This window comes from Adiantum capillus-veneris, chromosome 23 (assembly GCF_014529385.1).
Source record: "Adiantum capillus-veneris isolate H3 chromosome 23, ASM1452938v2, whole genome shotgun sequence".
Taxonomy (NCBI): domain Eukaryota; kingdom Viridiplantae; phylum Streptophyta; class Polypodiopsida; order Polypodiales; family Pteridaceae; genus Adiantum; species Adiantum capillus-veneris.
Genome location: NC_140953.1, coordinates 143,208,965 through 143,228,478, shown reverse-complemented (window position 1 = coordinate 143,228,478; position 19,514 = coordinate 143,208,965). Strand labels below are relative to the sequence as shown.

The 19,514-nt window shown below is 38.4% G+C and overlaps 1 protein-coding gene across 1 annotated transcript; it reads right to left on the bottom strand.

Annotated features, from left to right (window-relative positions):
• Positions 1–18,547: 18,547 nt before the first annotated feature.
• On the bottom strand, positions 18,548–19,269 carry LOC147428738 (uncharacterized). The gene is made up of 2 exons (XM_086496890.1): positions 18,768–19,269; positions 18,548–18,726 (listed from the first exon to the last, which is right to left on the bottom strand). The coding sequence occupies exons 1-2, from the start codon at positions 19,267–19,269 to the stop codon at positions 18,548–18,550; spliced, it is 681 nt and encodes a 226-aa protein (XP_086353016.1).
• Between the last annotated feature and the right edge of the window lie 245 nt (positions 19,270–19,514).

Genomic DNA, 19,514 nt, shown 5'->3' with positions numbered 1-19,514 from the left:
ATTTGCAGTGGGAGTAGTAAGTCGATACATGTCAAACCCAGGCAAGAAACTTGAAAGCTACAAAGAGTATGCGTATATGCTATGGGAGTCACGAAGTAAGTGTAAAGGGTTTTATAGACTCAGATTATGCAGGTGACTTAGACAACCGAAGGTCTATGTCAAGGTATGTCTTTACATTGGCTGGTGGAGCAGTATCATGGCGTTCTAGATTACAAGATTGTGTTACTCAGTCTACTACAGAGGCTGAATATATTGCAACATCAGAGTCATGCAAAGAATCAATTTGGCTTAATCGACTAGTAATAGATTTGGGAATCAAAGAAGAGATGCCTGTGTTATATTGTGATAGTCAAAGTGCTATACAATTGGCTCGCAATCTAGTTTATCACTCAAAGACAAAGCATGTGGATGTGAAGTATCATTTCATCAGGGAAATGCTCGAGGATAAGCAACTTCAGCTTGTCAAAGTTCACACCACAGAAAATCCTGTTGATCTACTTACAAAAGGACTTCCCTCAGAGAGCTTTGCGCATTTTCGCAAGCAGTTAGGTGTAGGGTAGTACATCACTTCTCTACATCTCTTGTATATTAGCTTGTATAGTAGCTTCTCTCACACTTAAATTACCACATTGGACTCTAAGTGGGAGGTTGTTGGGGTATAAAGCCCAATGTGGTCGCCCAGGTAAGTGGGCGGGCCGCCAGGTATGTACACACATTCTTTTGTAAAAACCTAATAAGAACTCACTATGCTCTACACATTACAGTAGAGCGAGTTCACCATATCGTCGTGCTCTTCTTCTCGCACTCTCTCTCTCTCTCGCGTCGCACTTCCGCTCATACTCCTTCAAACTTATCTCTTTTTTGCCCCTGGTCAGGTCTCTCAAAGGTCAGGAATTTGTGACTTTTTTGGTTTCTAGAAACTAGTCCTGGGGTACCCTTAAAATTCGGATTTAGGAAACCTGGAAAGGTCTAGGTGTGTGCTATTGCCCGCAAGCTTTCTTCCTAGCTATACCTAACTTATTTGGAGTTGTGGATCAAAAGTTAGAGCACTTTTAGTGAACTGCACTTAAAACGACACTCAAAACAGTCTCAGGACCAGAACACAGGAACTTCGGCTTGTATCTTGGCCTCCCGAAGGTATTTTTAGCTCAAACTTGAGATTTGAGATGTACTCAAGTATGCCTACAAAATCATCAAGTCAGATACCCCCACTATGCTAAGGTACATAGATCGCAATCCATGTTCCCTGTCAAAAAACAAAATTCCCAAATTTTCCCAAATTTTGATTGTGTGTAGACAAGCTCATATGCAGATACCAATTTTCATCAAATTCTGAGGTTGAGGTACATGGATCGCGATCCATGTTCAACCACATCAGGACTTGATCTCTTGGCAGCTTCTTACACTCTATGTCCACCACTGGATTTGGACTTGGTTTGATAGGTCAAATAACCAATACTAGGTCTGCAATGTCGTCTTCAGTCTGTCACCTGTTTTTCTTCCTTTTGACCCAAATTTGTTGGTTTTTTTCCAAAATTGGACTTGGAGATATGTTTCCTTGTGTATGCACTACTGATCTGGAAAGTTTCCACTCAAGCTATCACTATGGGTACATGGATCACGATCCATGTTTGGAGCCCAAATTGACTTCTCTTGGTATCATCAAATTCACCATGCTTAGGAGATCCTATGGTATCAAATTTTTTTTAAATGGACCTCTAGATTGAAAGTTAGGTCAATTCTAGCACTTGCTCAGAGTACCTTGCAGTTCTGGGCTTTTGGACAGGTTTTTGATATCCAAATTCACTTTTGGAAAGACCACTAGACTCCTGGTGATGTCCTCTAGCTATGGTGCAAGTTTGGTATCAGCCTCTGACAAAGGAACATGCATCGCGATCCATGTACCTATGTGTCAGATTGTACTGAAACATGGCACACAGCTTCCCCTTGGTCCATTGATCCCTGCTATATGGTATTTATGTGATTTTGATCACTTTAGGTCAAGTAAAAGTCAACTCGCAGGTCTGTTTTAAGGTCTTCCTCTTTGAGCAATTCTTTACCCTTTCCACTCACTTTTTGAACTTTTTTGACAAAATTTCTTTGGGGACTTTTGTTCACAATGGTCTGTGCTGCAGGCTGGAAAAGTTTTTGTCCAAAAATTTCTCTGGGGTACATGGATCGCGATCCATGTTCCACCACTTTTGGATCTAAATTTTTGGTGTGCTGATAGCTTATGATGTTTGTAGCTTGCTCCACAAATCTTTTTGAATTTGGATCAGTTTTGCCCAGCCAAAATTGACTTCTACAGTTTGTTGTGGCAGCTTTGAGAATGTTCTATTTTTTTCTCTTTTTACCACTTTTCACAACTTTTTTGCATATGGTTCTTTTGGGAAAAGTGTTTGTCTATGTCTCAGCTACCTACTGCTCAAATCTCAGCCAAAAAATTTTCAACTTTTTTTCATGAGGTACATGGATCGCGATCCATGTTTGGAAGCCAAACTAACTTTTCTTGGTACCATTAGAATCAGCATGTTTACTGGATGCTATGGTATCAAAAATTTTGGATTTGCACTATTTTTTGTCATTCAAAAGCAAGTTTTTTTGTCTGTCACGCGGTTTTTGCTAGTTTCTGTATTTGGCTATTTTGACCAACTTTTTTCGATTTTTTGACATGGTCCCTTTCGGCAAAGTTATTCCAAATGATATTAGGAATGTACTTGTAAAATTTTAGCCCCAAATGTGAAAAAGGTGCATGGATCGCGATCCATGTTTGGTAGCATTTTTTCATAAATTTTGTTTTGCAAGTTCTCTATGCCTTGTAGAAGCCAAATCTCACCCCTTTTTGAATTTGAATCCCAAAATCTCAAGATTTGCCCAATTTTGTGTTTGAATCCTTGTTTGGCTGTTTTTGCCCTAACAGTCGATTTTGATGTGATTTTTAAGTGTTTCTTTCAAGAAAACTTGATCAAAGCAATATCACACTGATGCTCAATGTAACTGGTCACTTTTTTGCAAATTTGGTCTCTGAGGTACATGAATCGCGATCCATGTTCCTTCATAGAATCTAGCCAAACTTTCTAGATTTCTTCTAGAGACTCTGTTGATGCCTTTGATCCACAAATATTTGAATTTGGATCACTTTTGAGGTCTCTACCATCAAATTTTCAAAATTTTAGAGTTATAGTCGTTTCGACCAAAATATGGATTTCACCCTTTTTTCCCTCAATCTTTTAGCCCACATTTGATGGTCGTAGTTTCTACTTACCCTACTGCTAAGTACTGAAATGAAACATGAAACAAAAATAAACAAAATGGTACAAACTAGAGTCGTAACGGAAAACGGTATAGCACTCTGAAAGCATAGAGAAAATCAAAGAATGAAATGCTTTTGGCTATCTCACTCACATCCCTCTTTACTTCTCAAGAATAGATTAGCAAGTCCTTGACTTCTAGACTCTATCAAGCACTAAACCGCGTGTCTAGCTGCTTCATTGCTAAGGTGTAAATGGAATGGAAGACGAATCCTCAAGAAAGAAAGCTCTAAATATGCACTAGGTCACTCTCCATCTAAGGATCATATCCCCAAGAACGGTGCCAATGTTAGCGCGTCGCAATGACGGATGTCTGCAGCATAGCTTTCTGATACTAACATAATGTCAATACTCAAGGAAAGTGGCTCAGATGGGGCACGGAGACTCTTTGAGATCGGCAATCTCAAGAAGTGAACCTAAAGAAGCAAAGACAACAACTCTACAAGCAAACCAACACTCAATGATTACGGAAATCTGCCTTTGTCCTTTCTCACAGCTCTAGGTCATCACGCCATTTTGGCACTCGAACGAACTCGAAGTGCAACGAGACTTTAGGAGGTCAAGGACACCTAGGGGTACTATCCTAGCAAGTCTGGTCGCAATCCAACAAGGTACCAAAATCACAATCCATCATGAAAAAGGTCCTAAAAACTACAACATAACTATCCAAAAAGGTCGCCCTATGGTCTAGGAACACTCTCCTATGGTCAAAATGACTATAAACAATGATTTAAGCACTCAAATCTGCATTTACAGCTCATAGACACGTAGTCGTGAACCTCAACAAAACTGACAATGCTTACACTTGAATTAAAGAGCAAAGAGAGAGAAACACAATGCAAGTTTCTGAATTGAAAAAGGATTGTCAAATCATTAACTACGATGATTACAAGTTTGGAGTAGCTCATAGATTGAGCATACATTTTTAGAGCTCCTTTCTTCTTCTAAAGATAAGCCTCCTTTCACATTAAGGTTATTGACCTTTATACCTAGGGCATTCTAAATGGCCAGTGGGCCGAATCACATGGACCTTTACAATTGTCATGACAGTATTACAACTCAGGGAATTGATCCATTACTCTAGAATCAGGATTCACATAGAGTATTACTACACTAGCTCGAAAAACTAATAGACTACAATGTGAGTACAAATGTGGTGTCCGGCTACATGTCTGACTAGTTGGGTGCCCGTTTGATCTGTCCTCAAAGAGTAAGATAGAAGTGAAAGACTATCTGAAGATGATGCAAAGCCTCAAGCTGCCAGAACAAGTGATAGAAAATTCAAAATCAATGAAAGCTCAAGTCCAGAAATCTACACAAAGGTCACCACCAAAATCTCCACAGAAGAGTCACATTCTGCCAGAAAGTACAATGGATCTTTTAATATCAAAGATTACTCAGATGCAAACAGATAATGCTTAACAATTGCAAACAAAAAGTGTAGTATCACAGTCATACAAGTCAACATCAATTCAAGCAGGTGGTCAAAGCAAAGAAAATGTAGATAAAGTTCAACCAAAGGACACTGCCACAGCAGAATCAATCACTACAAAAAGAAATCTTGAGACGATCAAGTGCAACATCACCATTGAAAACAAAGAAAAGCTATCAAGTGAAGTAAAGCTAGATTTTTAGTTAAACAAGAACCGCATTTCCTTTCGTACTTAAAAAAGATGTGGCCAACCACAGCTAGAAGATGCTCCTGGATTTGTGAGCATATCTGGAGACAAACGAGCAGAATGCTGGGGAATCATCTCCACCACCATTGAAGTAAGTTCACAGATCATCATAGCTCAATTTCATGTGATCACAGCAAAGGATATGCCAGGCGACATCATAATGGGAATGCCAATGGCCCAAAAGGTCCTAGAGATACAAAATTCAAACATGATGCAGTCTTCAGAGACAACAAAGAATGTAGATCAAGACTGGTCACTTGCGAGCAACACCACAGGGTCCTCAAGCACAAGTAAAAGGGAGACTTATATCAAAGCAGATCTTATTGAAGATGATTCATCTCCATCGAACAGAACTTCAAAGGAGCTTAAAGAAAATCAGGCAATGGCAAGTGCAAATCAAACAGAGCAAACGGCAACCACAATAGCTATTGAGCAAAGAATGCCACCAAAGCCAGAGGTAAAGAAGATCAAGGTTGCAGTCACAAGAATCAAAGACAAATCTTGCAGACAAAGGTAAAGCTAAAGTGGACCTTCCACCGATTAGCATGAAAGGTGTGACAACATATGCCTCTACATCAAAGAACCCTCATGGATCAGCTTCTTCAAGCAAGAAAGGCTTTCAAAAATTCAAGTCAATTGGTGACCCAACTAAAACCTCTCAGGAGACACTCAGAAAGTAAAGATATTTTAGCCAAAGTACTCAAGAAAGCAAAACATAGTCAAGCAAATGTTTGTTCGGAGCAGTTTAGTCAAAGTCAAAGATCCGGTTTGGATTAAAGACAGGAAATCAACACAGAAAGGCAAACACATGGGATGGATAGCATCACAATGGAGCTAAAAAGAACATGGAGCTAAAAAGAACATGGAGCTTAAAAGAACATGGAGCTTAAAAGAACAGGAGTACTATAGAGGTAGCAGACAGATATGGGTACCACAACTGCATATACTATCTTTTATGGGTCATATGGGTCCAACACTTACGCACAGTGCACAATACGATGAGAGCACATATTCTCGTCAATGAAAACCATTTTTAAAGGGTGCCAGCTTGCAAAGCCATGTCATATGCTTTTATAGCTACACCATCTTTCTACAGAACCCCTCAAAATCTTTCTTGCACAGCATATTGTTTTTCATGCATTTTTGTGTATGCATAAATAGGATGTCCCACCATTGGACATATGCATTAGACACTCTTTTTTGCTTCTACATATGTAAATAGAGTGGATTACAACAAGAAAACCAATGTCATGCTAACTGCCGACAGGTTATGCAGTGGAGTCAATACTGAGTGAATAGGAAGCTTGGTGACTGCCCAATGCTCCCCATTGCTTGGTGTTGACCTTGGGGTTAAAATCATTACATGCGACAGATGAGTCAGCAACTAGTGAATAGCCTTGGTGACTACTCAACGCTTCCCATCGCTTGGTGCTAACCTTGCCAAATTCGCGTCGGCCCAGTAAACTTCCACGAATGTCACATTGTATAATTCTATATCTATCAGCAAATAATCCCTTCAGTACTTTATTAATATTTTCAATGCCAATAAGTACCCCAATAATGTGCGTATCCCAGAGGGACTTTTTTCCCACTGGGTTTTTCTCCTTTGGTCATCCATGTATTAGACCCCACTTTAGAACCTCATCATTCTACTTCCCTTGTACATATTTTTCACAAATAAACAGCAGCCTCATCATTATGCTATTACAACAGACAAATGCAAAATCATCTCACATCAGACATATTCAGACCAATGAAGATGCTGCAACAAATTGAACCTCATCAACAAATTCAATGACAAATGAAGGCAATCGGCCCATCAACAACCAATCAAAACCTTCCACAGCCTCCACATACACTTTTCAATAGTGCCCGAGGACGGGCACTAAAATTGAAAGGGGGGAATGTTAACTAGGTCAACGTAAGTTAACAGGAGCTGCTAAAGACCAAAGACATACGGATGCACATCAAAGATCAACATGAACAAGAAGTAAATATTGGAGTTACATATTTTTCACATTTTTCCAAAATGGTCATGTATTGTAAATTCCCGATTTATTTCAAGACATTGTAATATTTTAATGTGTTATAGGCTCAATGGGAGTTCCAAGCTATAAAGAACAGGTTAGTTAGTGTGCCTAGGTAGCAGATTCAGTAAGTGGTGTAGCCCTAAAGGCCTTGGGCGCCCAGACATTGCATATTTTTACCCTAGGTATATAAGGTAGTGTGTAAAAGAAATTAGGGTTCTCAAGCTCATTTATTGAGAGCACTCTTTGGTGGTGAGAACTCTTGAGGTGTGTGGCTATGGAGTCCTTGAGCTTCTCCTTGCTCATGTGACTTGGTTAACACTACTCAATGCTTAATTCTCTTTCACTATGCCTCTCTCATGCTTCTTGTGATTGCTAATGATGCTTTGATTAGCTAGATCGTAACTAATTAGTGGTTAATCCCTCTCTAATCTTGTGTGGTTGCCCTCTCTTACTTGTGTGTGCATGTAGGTTTTATTGGAGTGTGGTGCTCGATAGATCTATGTGTGTGTGCTTGCGATTAGTGTGTTGCATGATAGGATTAGTGTTGTGTGCGTCTTGTGATCATTAGTGTGTGTGATTGGGTTGATTAGAGGTGAAAAATGTGGATGTGGAGATTGGCCATCATTGCGGCTTAGCTCCTCCATAGGCCAAGAAGATCACCTCATAGAGTCACCATTCGTGTTGCCATGATTAGCTCACTAATTGTATGAGTGTTTCCATGCCCTAGCCGGGTAGCTCATCCCTTCGGATTGATAATTTTGTTGGTCATTGGAGCTATTTAATGATGGAACTCCCAACATGAGACAAAGCACCGAAGAACCTTAGCCTTTAAGGAAAACGATTGGGTCTTGCTAAAATTTCCCAAGGCTCGTCTAAGGCAAACTACGAGAAAAAATCCTACGGGCCACCAAAAGTATTATGTTAAGCTAGCAAAAAGATACTATGTTCCTTTTCAAATCCTTAAACCCATCAATGAGATGGCCTATCAACTAGCTTTTCCCACTCATTGGCTCATACACAATGCTTTTCATAGGAGCCTACTTAAGCCTTACAAAGGAGAGCCACCAAGAGAACCAATAATGGAGGACCCACCAGAGATCAAAGATCAAGAAGAGGTGCTCCAACTCGAATCCATCCTTCGACATGAAGACAAGGTACTAAGACATGGTAAGATTATCCAACGGTATCTTATAAGTTCAAAAATTATCCTTTTGAAGATGCTAGATGGATGCAAGGAACGCAGCTTAAGGATAATATGACCCTTGTCAATGCTTACAATGCTACATTAGAGTAAGAAATGTAAATTCCTTTTAAATAACCAATGTTTTTGTCTTAGAAGACTAGTTCTCATTTTATTGTGAACAAATTTAAGTAGTGTTCATGCTTAGAATCATCTTTGTGATGACAACGCCTCCCAAACATCAAGTAGGATTTGTCACTCTACTCTAGGAGTATGATATGGACTAAGGAGCAGACATGCTTGTGGCAGTTGAGTCTCTCAAGCACTAAATATACTAGTCATCCATTCTCAAATGATGTCGTGGGGTAAAAAGGGATCCTCTACCCATCGCTAAGAAACATAGACTAATGACTAAGGCTTTATCTTCTCTACCTCATAGTCGAGGACGACTATGGTTTCAAGAGAGAGGTAATGTCATATAATCTAATATCTACCTATCCCAAATGATGTTTCACTTTTGAAATGATCATTTAATGTGTGAAAGAAATGATTGGGAACAAGAGTTAGAATATAGAGATGTGCTTTTAGACCTATCTCAGCACGGGACCAAAGGGAGAGAAGGCTACATCTCATTGAGGGTCCAAAAAGGAGATGGTCTACGAAAGAGCAATGAGCAGATAATGTAGCTTAAAAGACCTTAGGGTTACCTTCATTAAAGACCTCCAAATGTTAGTGCTAAAAGTCCTTAGACCTACAACCTTTAGGTACTTTAGACATTAGGCAAGCTAGGCATGTGCTTGTGCTTGAGCTGACTAAGGTGCTTGAGGTGCTTAAGCTGACTAAGGTGCTTGAGGTGCTTAAGCTGATCAAGGTGCTTGAGGTTCTTAATGACTAAGGTGCTTGAGGTTCTTGATAACCAAGGTGCTTGAGGTGCTTGTTGACAAATTTTCTCGACGTGTTCAAGTCAAACATGAGCCCTATATAGGAGGGGGCGTGCCATAAAGGTAGGGGATGAGAGAGAACACACTCACACACACTCAAGGCATGCCCAAGATACAAGAGGCATAAAGGACACATCTCAAGCCCCTAGCCATGTTGCCCTCATATTGTGCCTGAATCCTATTGGATGGTTAGGGAGGTCCAATGATAATTTAGATCCAATTAAATAATTAATTAAGCTCTCTCTCTCTCTCTCTCTCTCTCTCTCTCTCTCTCTCTCTCTCTCAAAGGGGGAAAGAGGGACACTTGTCCAAATGCTACCTCTATTTCTAGTTATGACCAAAGCCTATGATTTGCTAGGCCTCGGCATGGGCCAATGGGGAGCAAGCTAGTGCTAGGAGAGAGGGGGTTGACCAAGGCAAGAGAAAGCTCTCATTTTTGGGCATACTCTCCCACACACTCACACATTTGCTCATGTGTTGAGCAAGAACTTCATCTCCTTCTCCAAGCTTGAGAAGTAGAGTGCCTACACCAACACCTCTTGGCTATGGAATGCAAATCCAACCAAGAGTCAAGCTTGAAAGCAATGCTTATCATCTTCTTCATCTCCACTACTATGCTATCCTATGCTCAAAGACGTGAGAAGACTACTTCTTTCCCGTAAGAATACATCTTCTTCTCTTCCCTTCTCTCGCTCCCTGCTAGCTCTCTCCACCTTTGAAGGTGTTTGAGGTCTTGGGATTCAAGCCGGGGACAAGTTTAGGTTATTGCAAGTTAATTACGGGCATAACATTGGTGCGTGAATCTTACCATCTTCATAGCATCGACAAGGTCTCAAGGAACAAAAAGAATGTATTGTACCAAGTCTCTCTTTATGGGAGAATCTATAAAAAAAAGCCTTTTGGAGGGGGGACCCGGCTCCAAGTAAATCCGGTCCTCATTTGTTGCCAATTTCTCTAATTCTCTCTCTCTTTTGCAAGTATTGTTCATGCCAAGCTATCTAGGTATAATGTTTATTTTGCTACCTTCAATCAAGTACTCTCCCTATGTTCATTAAGAATTCTCTTAAGGAAATGCTTACTACTGTCACTTTAATTCCGCTAGAATCAATGTTTTTAGCCATATTCCGTTACAAGGCATCATCATCAAACGTACAACTAAGTAAATATTTGCTTTTTTTTCTTTTATTTACTCATTCTTTTGCATACCGATCATATCCCCAAATATGTAGCCATTCAAAAGACAAAAAGGAATATATATATATATATATGCATATATATATATATATGTATATATATATATATATATATGTATATATATATATATATATATATATATATATATATATATATATGTATGTATGTATATATATATATATATATATGTATATATATATATATATATATATATATATATATATATATATATATGAAAAACAAGGAAAAAAGATAAAAGATAAAAACATGCTGGTTCATCTTACATAGCCACCCTCTATTGTTAAACAACTCACAAATTTGTAACAATCAATTGCATATGAGCACATGCAAAGACATGAACTAAAAGAAAAGCTATTGCGCACTGCACAAACCAAAACTACATCTACTCTAAAGAAAACAAGATTAAGTGGAAGGCTTTCACTCTCAAGGATTTTGATGGCATTAAAGATGTTAGCACTATTCTGTCATGGGTTAGTCAATTAGACAACTAGTTTCATGACAAAGACTCCCTTGAGCAAGACATGGTCAAATGTGCATCAAAATTACCTCACTAGTAACGTTGCACTATGGTGGAATGCCACTAAAGAGCAAGATAGAAGACATTGTACTTGGTATGCAATTAAAAAGATCTTTCTACCCCATATTTACCCACACAATATAAAGCTAAAGCATGTCACTAGTGGGATTTAATTCGTCAAGCTAGAAATGAAGATGTATAATATTACATTGAATGTTTTTGGAACTATCTGATTGAGCTTCAAGCCAATGAACATGTCAATCATAGTAAACTAAAGCATAAGTACATATCTTGATTAGCATTACAAATTGGTGTTGAGGTAGAAATGTTTGAACCAAATTCACTGTCAAAAGTTGTTAACTTGGCTCTCAGTTTGGACAAAAAGGAAGGTGGAAATCAACTCCACGTTGATCAACCCTACTAACACTAACTGTAACAAGGAGTTACTTTCTCTCCTAAGTTTAAAAGAAATAGGAATCAAAGTCGTGCCTTCTTCAAGAGTCGCAAATTTGATAATTATGCTACACCTTATTAGCCCCAAGGCAACAACAACAACAACATGTAGTAGAGGGGCAATCAAAATCCTTCCAACAATCAATGCCCTACTCAACCTTCCAATGATAATAAAAAGGTGAAATGCTTTAAATGTTTTCAATTTGGCCACTATGCAGATAAGTGCCCAAACAATGTTGTTAAGAGAAAAGGTCATTCCAATGGCCAACCCAATGGACTCACACGAAATTTAAACCAAAGACCATTCAACAACCACTACCCAAATGGTGCACAAGTTAACCTCATCAAAGATGCTATTCTCGATGACCATGAAGTTGAAGCCAATTATTGTGAGGGCTATGATCCCAAGTATGATAGATGACAACTCTTCTCTAGGTATTCCTATATCTCCACACATTTTACTTAGTGAAAGACACAATTAAGGGTGAAATATCATAATTCTCTTAGATGATGGTAGTAGCCATGATTTCATCTTTGCACAATTGGCACACCAACTCTCTCTTTTTGAATTCTTTTCACCTCAAAAAAATTGTTTTAAATAATTAATGGTTTAACTGTAAAACTCAAGTCACTGTTGAAGTTTTCATTGGTGAAGTTTTGCATACATGTACATTTCTAGTCGCACCACTGCATGGTATTGATATAATTTTGGGAATTCCTTTTCTACAAGAATTTAACCCACCAATCAATTACAAAACACGTACACTGACTCTCACCCATGAAAACAAATTCTTCTCCATCCAAGCAATCCTAGAACATAAGACATTCCACTAATTTCTCACAATCAAGCGAAACGAGCAATTAGAAAGCAAGGGAAAACATACACGGGACTTGTAAACCAACTCTTTGCTAAAATTGAAACTCCACAACACTCTACACACAATGATTTTCTCTCACAATTTAAGATTGTTTCATATATGATTTGCCTTCTAGAATACCACGTCCAGGCTCTGGAGACCATAAAATTGATATTATTTCGGGTAGTGAACCTCCCTATAGAGAATCCTATCGTGTAAACCAAATTGTACACAGGGAAATACAAAACCAAAATCATAGATTTACTTCACCCAGGGCTTATTAGACCTAGTTCACCATACGAAGCTCCATATACTTCTTATAAAAAGAAGAAAATTGAAACCTTTTGTATGTGTATTGACTATATGGATTTAAACAAGATCACCATTAAGAATAGGTTCCCTATTCAAAGACCTTGCACATGAGCTAGTGGAATTGAAGGTAAGACTAGGGCTTTTAATTAATGAAAGGGAAAAGCTAAAGTTTAAGGCTAGATCAACTCTTCCATAATTAGAAAGTTGACCCTAGTTCTTCTCTCCTAAGTTTGGCTAGGTCACGTATCCCAAGTATCTTGCACTTGCTTTATGTGAAGTTAGTAAGTGTGTGTGAGTGTACTCTTGCCAAAGACAAGTCAAAAGGAATAGGGGACGAGTTGGTTCAAGATTAGCAAGGAAGGAAGAGTGCATGTGTTAGCATATGCACCTAGTTGCATTTTAAAGTGTTCAATTTTCATTAGTCTAAGTAGTGAGCATTCCATTTTGAGATTTTGGCAAGTGAGGAAAGAGAACAAAAGAGGCTGTTCATGGCAAATTTTGGATGCTCTTTCTCTCATGTTTTTTAAAGTTCACATTAAAGCTCAAGGGTTAGTTTCTATGCTGGAGCACCTCGCTATGGATGCAAATCCAAGAAAGTGAATGCATGAAAGATCTTCTTCTGTATTATTATAGCTATGCTTAGAGTTTACTCATGGAGTGTATTCTTTGCTTAAGAAATACTTCTCGCACCCTCATCTACGTCTTACCCCATACTTCTTTCTCCCCAATGGGGCGTATAGGGCTTGGAAAGGAGGGTTATACCATGGACTCGTGAAATTTACCATCTTCTTGGTTCTCAAAGAGCTCCGCAAGAGCACAAGCTTGTGTTGTAATCAAAGCTCTCTTTGAAAGAGAATTATAATACAAAGTCTTTTTGGAGGGGAGACTTGCACCCACTCTAAGAAAATTTGATCCTCAGTAATTTGTTAATTTTAAATGTGTTATTTTGTTTGAGTTATGTGCATGATCTAATGTTCTACTGTGTGCAAATGGTGCAATGAAATCAACTCGACACAATTTCTAGTTTCCTCTAAAGAATTCTCTTAAAAGGAAGCTCACTTTCATAATCTATTTCTGATGTGATTCAAACAAAATACTAGATTCTCTGACATCCTATTGGCATGTTGCATCAAAAATTCTTGTTAGTTGCATGTAGCCAATACTTGCATTCTCTATCCATCTTCAATTAATCACCAACGGGATGTTGGACTTTTGCTACCATAGTGTACGTATCATTGACCATCATAACTAATATGCCAGCAAAAAGTGGGTTTCTTTGGTAGTTTCCAATCAGAACATGGGAGCAAGAAAGCGTTTGAAAGAAGAAGTTGGTAGAAACTTAGTCATAGGGCACGTAATATAAGACTAGTATGTGACCCGCGGGTTGTTGTGGCCAAGAAGGAGTATCATTCAATTTTGTGTAACCCCCCCTCCCCCCTTCTTTAAAAGGATAACATGTGTAAGTATTTTTTATGCATCCAATTCAAGGTAGTGACAACCATATCTTAAATGCTTTATTATGTGCAATAATGCATTATGGTATCAACCTAAATCACATTGGCTTTGTGCGACAATAGAAAGTGCATAGAGAATTTAATGAACATAACAACTATATAACATAAACTTAAAAGACTACACATGAGGTGGGGGGGGATAAAGAGAGAGAGAGAGAGAGAGAGAGAGAGAGAGAGAGAGAGAGTAGAATAAGAACATGGTTTTTTTAAATTTAGAGAGAGAGAGAGAGATGGGAAAAGGGAGACTTAAGGAAAAAGAACAATCCACTTCCATTACTATAAGTAGTCTTTGTAAGCATAACCTAATATTCGTCTCTAAAGAAAAAGTTTTTTGCAAGCCACTAAATCTTAACTAACAAAACAACTGCAACTTCAAAACAACAGCCTTTGGGATGTTGCATTTGGTACTCGTAGAACCCATGGACCTACACAATGAACGCTCCTACCAAAATGACGATGGCCCTCACACAGGGTGTATAATACAATCCTCCAATTCTCATATCTATCCCTATAAGAGTATTCTGCATTGGCCGTCAAGCGATCTCCGAGCTCGCGAACCCGTACGCGAGTTGAACCTGCATTACGATTCAAAGCCACACTGATACGAAAGTACCCTTGGAGTCTTCCGAAAAACTCATGCACTTTCATTAAAATGTTATCACGATAATGGTGATTCCTACAAGCCAATTGGTTAATTACAATAAGTTCAATAACCAAAAAATATTTAAAAAAGCATTGTGCTTCATTGGTGTTCCTTACCTAACAACTTCAAAGCTTTCAATAATGTGTACTACATCATGCGTACTAAGTGAGCCTCTCCAACCAGGTGGATCTAAATGGGAAAATTGTTAGTTTGAACACCAAGCTGGAAAATTTTCAAAGGATATACTTAGATTCTACCATAGATAGAAATGGCGGATGATGAAGCATCCAGCTAAACATAGATATTGTCCAATGCCTTCTTTGACATTGCATCTTTAAATACAATATTTCAGCCCCGTCCAAGAAACGTCATAACATCAGCTTTTCATGACAATTGAAGTGTATAGAGAATTGAATCAACATAGCAACTATAGTATGTGATCTCCATGTTGGTGTAATCCAAAGAGCACACTATTGATACCATTGAAACTTTGAAATTTGTAAAAAATCTTAGTTCTCGATCACTCATTGACATGCATAAAGAGATACACAAATCTACTCGTTTATATGTACATAAGCCATAAAATTTCAACATTTTCACATAGTGAAATGGAAAAACATGAAAATTATCACGCATATGCAACAACTTAAAGCAGAGGCAACACATAGTTTTGAGATTCTAAGAAAAGATAATAACTTCAAATGCAATACCAATAAACCTTCAAACACCGAAAGATCTTATTTACGATTTACATTGTCCACTCCATGCAACATGTCAAAACTCTTAGGAAACAATCAAACAAAATAGTTAGTGGCAAAGGATGCTTTGGTGGAGTTTCAATAGGTAATATATAATAACTATAATAACATTCAAATTTCCTACACTATCATACATTGATGACCCTTTTGTAAAAATAGTCCCACAAACTCTATCGTCTTGTTTGAGCCTTCCACAATTAGGATACATTATACATACTTTGTGGATACACATCATAACAGGGTCTCAATGGTCCCTAATTTCCAGAAGCAAAGGGTTTCATAGGAGGAGGTTTGTTGTTTGCAAAGAGAAAACAAACTTTAGGTACGTGCATATGCATCAATACAATAAAATATCGCATTGAAGTGGTTTGATGTGCATGACCCCAATCTGAAGTTGTCTACAATGGTCAGTACAAACTAATAATGGGGTCTGGAAAGTGCCACCCAATTATATAAGAGTGCAAAAAGTGAACTAAATCTAAAGGAGTAAGACAATTTCTACTTGTAAACCTAAAGATAACTTTCAGAATGAAATGTAGATTGTAGAAAAATATCATGGAATCTATCAAGCTTCCAAGTATTTCATTGCAACGTCCTTGAAGCTCACATAGCTAAGCATAGTTGTAATGATTGAAGCCTCTTTTCTAAAACCATGCTACCTTATGTCCCCAAGCCACAAAGGTAGTACCTCATATTGTTTTGACAAAACATATCATCTCAACCAAAGTCTCAAAACTTAATTTAAGTATACTCTATGGCTTCATGCCATGTAGATCAAACAATACAAGTATAAAACAACAAAAAAACAACATGTTCACTAATTTATCCTACCAACGCAGTTCAAAGCAAGGTATGCTTTAGTACATCAACATAGTGAATCAAATTAACACACAAAAGTACGTGCTTCAACTATTTCTAGTAGCCAAGGTTGAACGTTGCTATATGGCACGGCCATTAGAAGCTCAAGCCATCTTTGTCATCAAAGCATTCAATCGATTCAAATGGACCTTGAGCCGGGTTACCTCTCCTTCTAAAGCAAGGACTTGGCCCTTAAGTGCATCTATTTGGACCTCAATTTCCCTATTGGGCATGTGTGAGCTTTGCATTGATTCAGATTGTTGCTCCATGTGCACCAGCATGTTGAATTGGTTCTCCTCAACTTGGGCCATTCCTCCATTGAAGCGTTGTGCACATAAACACGCCTCGTTGCGAAGGTCTACAATTTGTTGGCCATTTGCTTTGCTGAGCCATGTCCAAAAGTGCTTCCAAGTTTCGTTCAAAGTCCAACTGCATAGACTCACTACGGACAAAGAAGTCCCATAATGCAGCCATGAGTTCATGATTCCCATCATTTACCACAGGATTAATAGAAGAGGATCCCACGCATCGAGCACTTCTCTTTGCCGCTCGAACATTTGCAAACCTTGAAGGCATGGACTCAATACCATCCGACTCGGTCTCAATGATGGCATTGTTATTTGTGTTTTTCATAGTTGTACCATTAAAAAGTACATCACAATGCATATAAAGTTGAAGTATGTGTCAACTACCACAAAGGAAGCAATCCCTTGCATAATATTACAAACATAACATCTTATCATACAAAAAACATAATCTACACAAAGCATAAGAGGTGCAAGTTCAGGAAAATACACAGAGAGACTTTTATGTTTTCCTCAAGCAACATGCATGATTTTCTCTCTTCCTTATTGCACATCTCTCTCTCTCTCTCTCTCTCTCTCTCTCTCTCTCTCTCTCTCTCTCTCTCAAAACATAGCAACCTATCCTCTCACAAACGTGAGGATCAATGCATAGAATTGTTGTGCTTAAACAAAGATCTCTAAGATATGAACCTAATATCTTGGATCCCTGAAACTCAAATCGCAAGTGGAAAACTCTCTTGCATAGAATTACAAAGTCATAATAAACACCAAGACATTTAGAAATATATCCAGATTTTCAAAGAACATTGCCTAAAATGGATCACAAGCATGGCAAAGCTATTGATATGTTTGTCATAGAAGCAAACACAATCATAGACATTATTGTGCCACAAATGATCTAAGAGGCAATATCAATGTAGCTTGCTTCATCATGCAATTGGCAATCCGGCTTGGAGTTTCTCCATTCCTAAATTAAGGACCGTTTTTCCATCCCAAGGTTGATTATCTCTTGGATTAACAAACAAAAGTAGTAAAAAAGGGAGACTTTTTTTGAAATAATACAATTGAAGCACCAAACACAACAATTTACACAACCAGTTATTGCAACTATGTATGGTATGTGTAAATTGTTGTGTTTGGTGATTCACAAAATATTTTATGATTTGAAACATATACAAAGAAGAAGACAATGATGAGAAGGATTGGAGCCTTCATATGGCATTGATTGATATCTCACGGTACATAATGTTTATTGTTAGTGCAATTGTTTTGTAAATTACATCAACATCATGTAGGAGAATCTTCACTCGAACAGTTGAGCGTGCGCGTGACAGTGCAACATACAATTGTCCATGTGTGAAGACAGATGTCACTAGGTAAAGGCCCAACATGGTAATGATTTGGCCATGTGACTTATTTATCGTCATACAGAAAGAAGTATTGGAACCTTCATATGGCATTGTTTAATATCTCATGGTACACAGTGTTTGTTGTTAGTGCAGTTGTTTCGTTTGCATCAACGTCATGTAGGAGAATCTTCACTCCAGCGACTTAATGTGCACGTGAAAATGCAACATACAGTTGTCCATGAGTGAAGACCGGGGTCACTAGGTATAGGCCCAACATGGCAATGCTTTGTCCCTGTGACTTATTTATTGTCATACAAAAAGCCAATCTAACTGGGAACTGTCTCCGTCTAAGAACGAATGGCAACTTTGTACCAGAATGCACAAAATATATTTGAGGGATGAAAACCCGAGTGCCAACCCGTGTACCTGTAATAACTTCTACCTTCAGAACTCTTGCATGAAATTCCTTGCACACCAAGCGTGTCCCATTACATAGACCTTGACTTGAATCAATGTTCCGTAGTAGAATTATTGGGGCATTCATTTTCAACTCCAAGCAATGTGTTGGAAATCCACCACCCAAGGTGAGACTATTTAAAAACTCCACAAAGTATAAGAAAGGATCTTACATCGAGTTTCCCGCCACAGAGTCAGCACTAAAGTATTGCACAGCATCACCTTTCATTGTGTACAGGGCCTTAGCATTGAGAATATCAACTTTAGAGTTTTTTGGAGCAAGGATGGCCCGCTCTCTGAAGTATTCTACATGGACCACATCTTTATCAATTTCTGAATAGATGCAACCTACCAATACATCCAATGAAGATGAAGAAAGCACCCTGTACGGGGGATTTCTATCATTTCTTCATCATCGATTGTCAAAGTCCCATTTCCTACATCCATAAGCCATTCTATATAGGCAGAATTTGCAACATCACCATCTCCTACACGCATGTTATGTGCCAATCTAAGAATCTTCACATGATTCCATAAGTGCGATCGACAAAGTGTAGCATCAACAATGTCAGCACGCGCTCCCTGGAACACCACTGGTAAGATCTGTCTGAAATCTCCCCCAAGAAGCAACACTTTTCCAGCAAATGGATTTCTTGAGCACATGATATCTTGCAAAGACCTGTCCAAAGCTTCAAAGACATATTGATGCATCATAGGAGCCTCATCCCACACAATCAACTTGCACATTCTAAGCAATTCAGCAAGTTGACTTTGAACAAGGATATTGCATGTGCTGCAACTATCAAGGTCCAAGGGTATCTTGAATCTAGAATGTGCAATGCCTCCATTTTGCAATAGCAATGTTGAAATACCAGAAGATGTTGTGGCCATTGCAACTTCTCCTTCTCCACACACACATGACAACAAACAATTATACAAATTAGTTTTCCTAGTCCCTGCAGGACCATCTAGGAAAAAAATAGCCCCACCATCAATAGTCAATCCATGCAACACTGCCTCAAAAGAAATCCTTTGATCTTCATTTAGACTCTACTCCATTTCATGTGACACGGATAGCTCTTGCATTGTGTCAAGGCATTGCTCTTGGAAAAGCAAGCTATTTTCATCACGTGTCA